General features: G+C 50.1%; 1 protein-coding gene across 1 annotated transcript in view; it reads left to right on the top strand.

The window, feature by feature from the left end:
• Nucleotides 1-114: 114 nt before the first annotated feature.
• Nucleotides 115-1,752, top strand: part of ANKRD13A (ankyrin repeat domain 13A) — a 12,405-nt gene continuing 10,767 nt past the window's right edge. The window contains exon 1 of the mRNA XM_010150544.1: nucleotides 115-213. Coding sequence (XP_010148846.1) covers nucleotides 115-213 — 99 coding nt within the window. The remainder of the gene's footprint in view (nucleotides 214-1,752) is intronic.

The raw sequence follows: 1,752 nt of genomic DNA, 5'->3' as shown, positions 1-1,752 counted from the left end.
GAGGGGAGAAGCCTGAGGGGTCAAGGCTCGAGTCATCTGGGGTCTCCAGAATAAAGAGAGGGGGGACCAGTGAGGGTGGGCGCCCTGCTTCCCCCGCTCCTGCAGGTGTGTGGCATGATGAGTTCCCCTGGCAGGGCCAGCAGCGCGTTTCCCCTGCACGTCCTGGTCTGGAATAACGACTACAGGCGGCTGGACGAGGAGCTGCTGGACAAGGTAAGCGGGACACCTGGCCGGGCGACTGGGGGGCGGCTGTGCGACGAGTGGCCCCAACATTGCTTGTCCGCGGTACGGGGCTCCGTGCCCCCTGCTTATTGCCTGTGCAGGGAGAAGTAGCCTTAATGGGACTCCCAGGTCTGTTTGCCGGGATTGTGGGATTGCTGCACTTCTTTCTTTCTTTGTGGTTGCGGGAGTGATGTAAGAAGGTGTAGGAATATACTTTTTGTTATGTAAGATAACAGTTGGGCTCTTATCTGTAAATCTGTGCTCAGAGAGTGCAGGCTGCAGAATGGCTCTGTAGAAAGAGCCAGGAGTCATGGAAACAGACCGGGAAGAGCAGGTACCTGGTCTAGCGGAAGATGTCCCTGCCCATGGCAGGGGGGTTGGAACTAGATGATCTTTAAGATCCCTTCCAAGCCAAACCATTCTGTGATTCTATACAACAGACACTCATTTCTTTTTCTCTGCCAAAAAAGCAATAAATACCGCTTACCTTAGCGGGATGCCAACGTGCAGCAAAGGTGGCTGCTGCTGCCGACGATTAAACCAGCCTCTAGCTTGCTGAGGACCAGTAGTGCTCATGGCTTCGCTGCTGCCCAAGACTGTGGGGGCAGCATTTTTATACTGGCTGGAGTGTTTTCAGCATCTCTAGTGGAAAAAAAAAGGATCATTGTTTCATGCTGTAGAGTAGAAAAATACAAAGCTGTGCTCTCTCTGGGTTGGCTAAGCCAGGGATGGTCATGACGTAAGGAAATGGTCTGAGAAGCTGCAGCAGAGCTTGAGCAGTAACGACCCGTCGTGACGTTCTCTAGTGTGGGGTGCAGTTTGCAGAAGCAGAGTGTATTAATTACATTATACCTGACACCACAAGTACACGAGCTAAATATCAGCTGTGCCACCTCCTGATGAGTGATTATCATCCGCAATTCTAACAGTACACCCCACTTTACTAATGCTTGCGGAGAGCATGCTCCTCTCCTATTTTCAGGAGAATCTTTGGAATGCAGTTTTTTTTTTTTTAATCCAGTTCGTGTGATTGTATTCCTTAACAAAATCTTTAACCTCACTGGCACGTTGCTTCTGTGTATTTATTTCTGTTTCAATAAGGTTCTGGCCTGGGAAAGTTTGTCGTTAAGTAAGGGTCATTCTGCTTCTCGTCGGCCTGAGGCTGCAGTTCACACCTGTGAGGTGCTGCTACCCCAAAAGCTTTATGCCGTATGGAAATGAGCAACGTGTTAAGATGGAATATGTCAGTCTTTATCTGCTTTTAAATAACTCTTTTTAAAGTATTCCAAAGATATGTTTCCTCCTGCTTCCTCGGGATAAGCTTCTTGCTGTCGGAGGGGTGCGCGAGGGAATCACAAGACACTTGCCAGCTGCCCTTGGGTGGCAAACGATGGGTAGAATGTCTGGTTCCCAGTTAACAGCAGCGCAGAGTGTTGGGAGGGACGCCTTAGAGCCCTTCACCTGGCAGTGCAGTGGGTATTGGAGCTGTGGGAGGCAAATGAATGAGTATTCCACCACAGAAGTGAAGAG

The sequence above is a fragment of the Eurypyga helias genome, unplaced genomic scaffold, assembly GCF_000690775.1.
Source record: "Eurypyga helias isolate BGI_N326 unplaced genomic scaffold, ASM69077v1 scaffold11224, whole genome shotgun sequence".
Taxonomy (NCBI): Eukaryota; Metazoa; Chordata; class Aves; order Eurypygiformes; family Eurypygidae; genus Eurypyga; species Eurypyga helias.
This window is presented reverse-complemented; position numbering and strand designations above follow the sequence as displayed.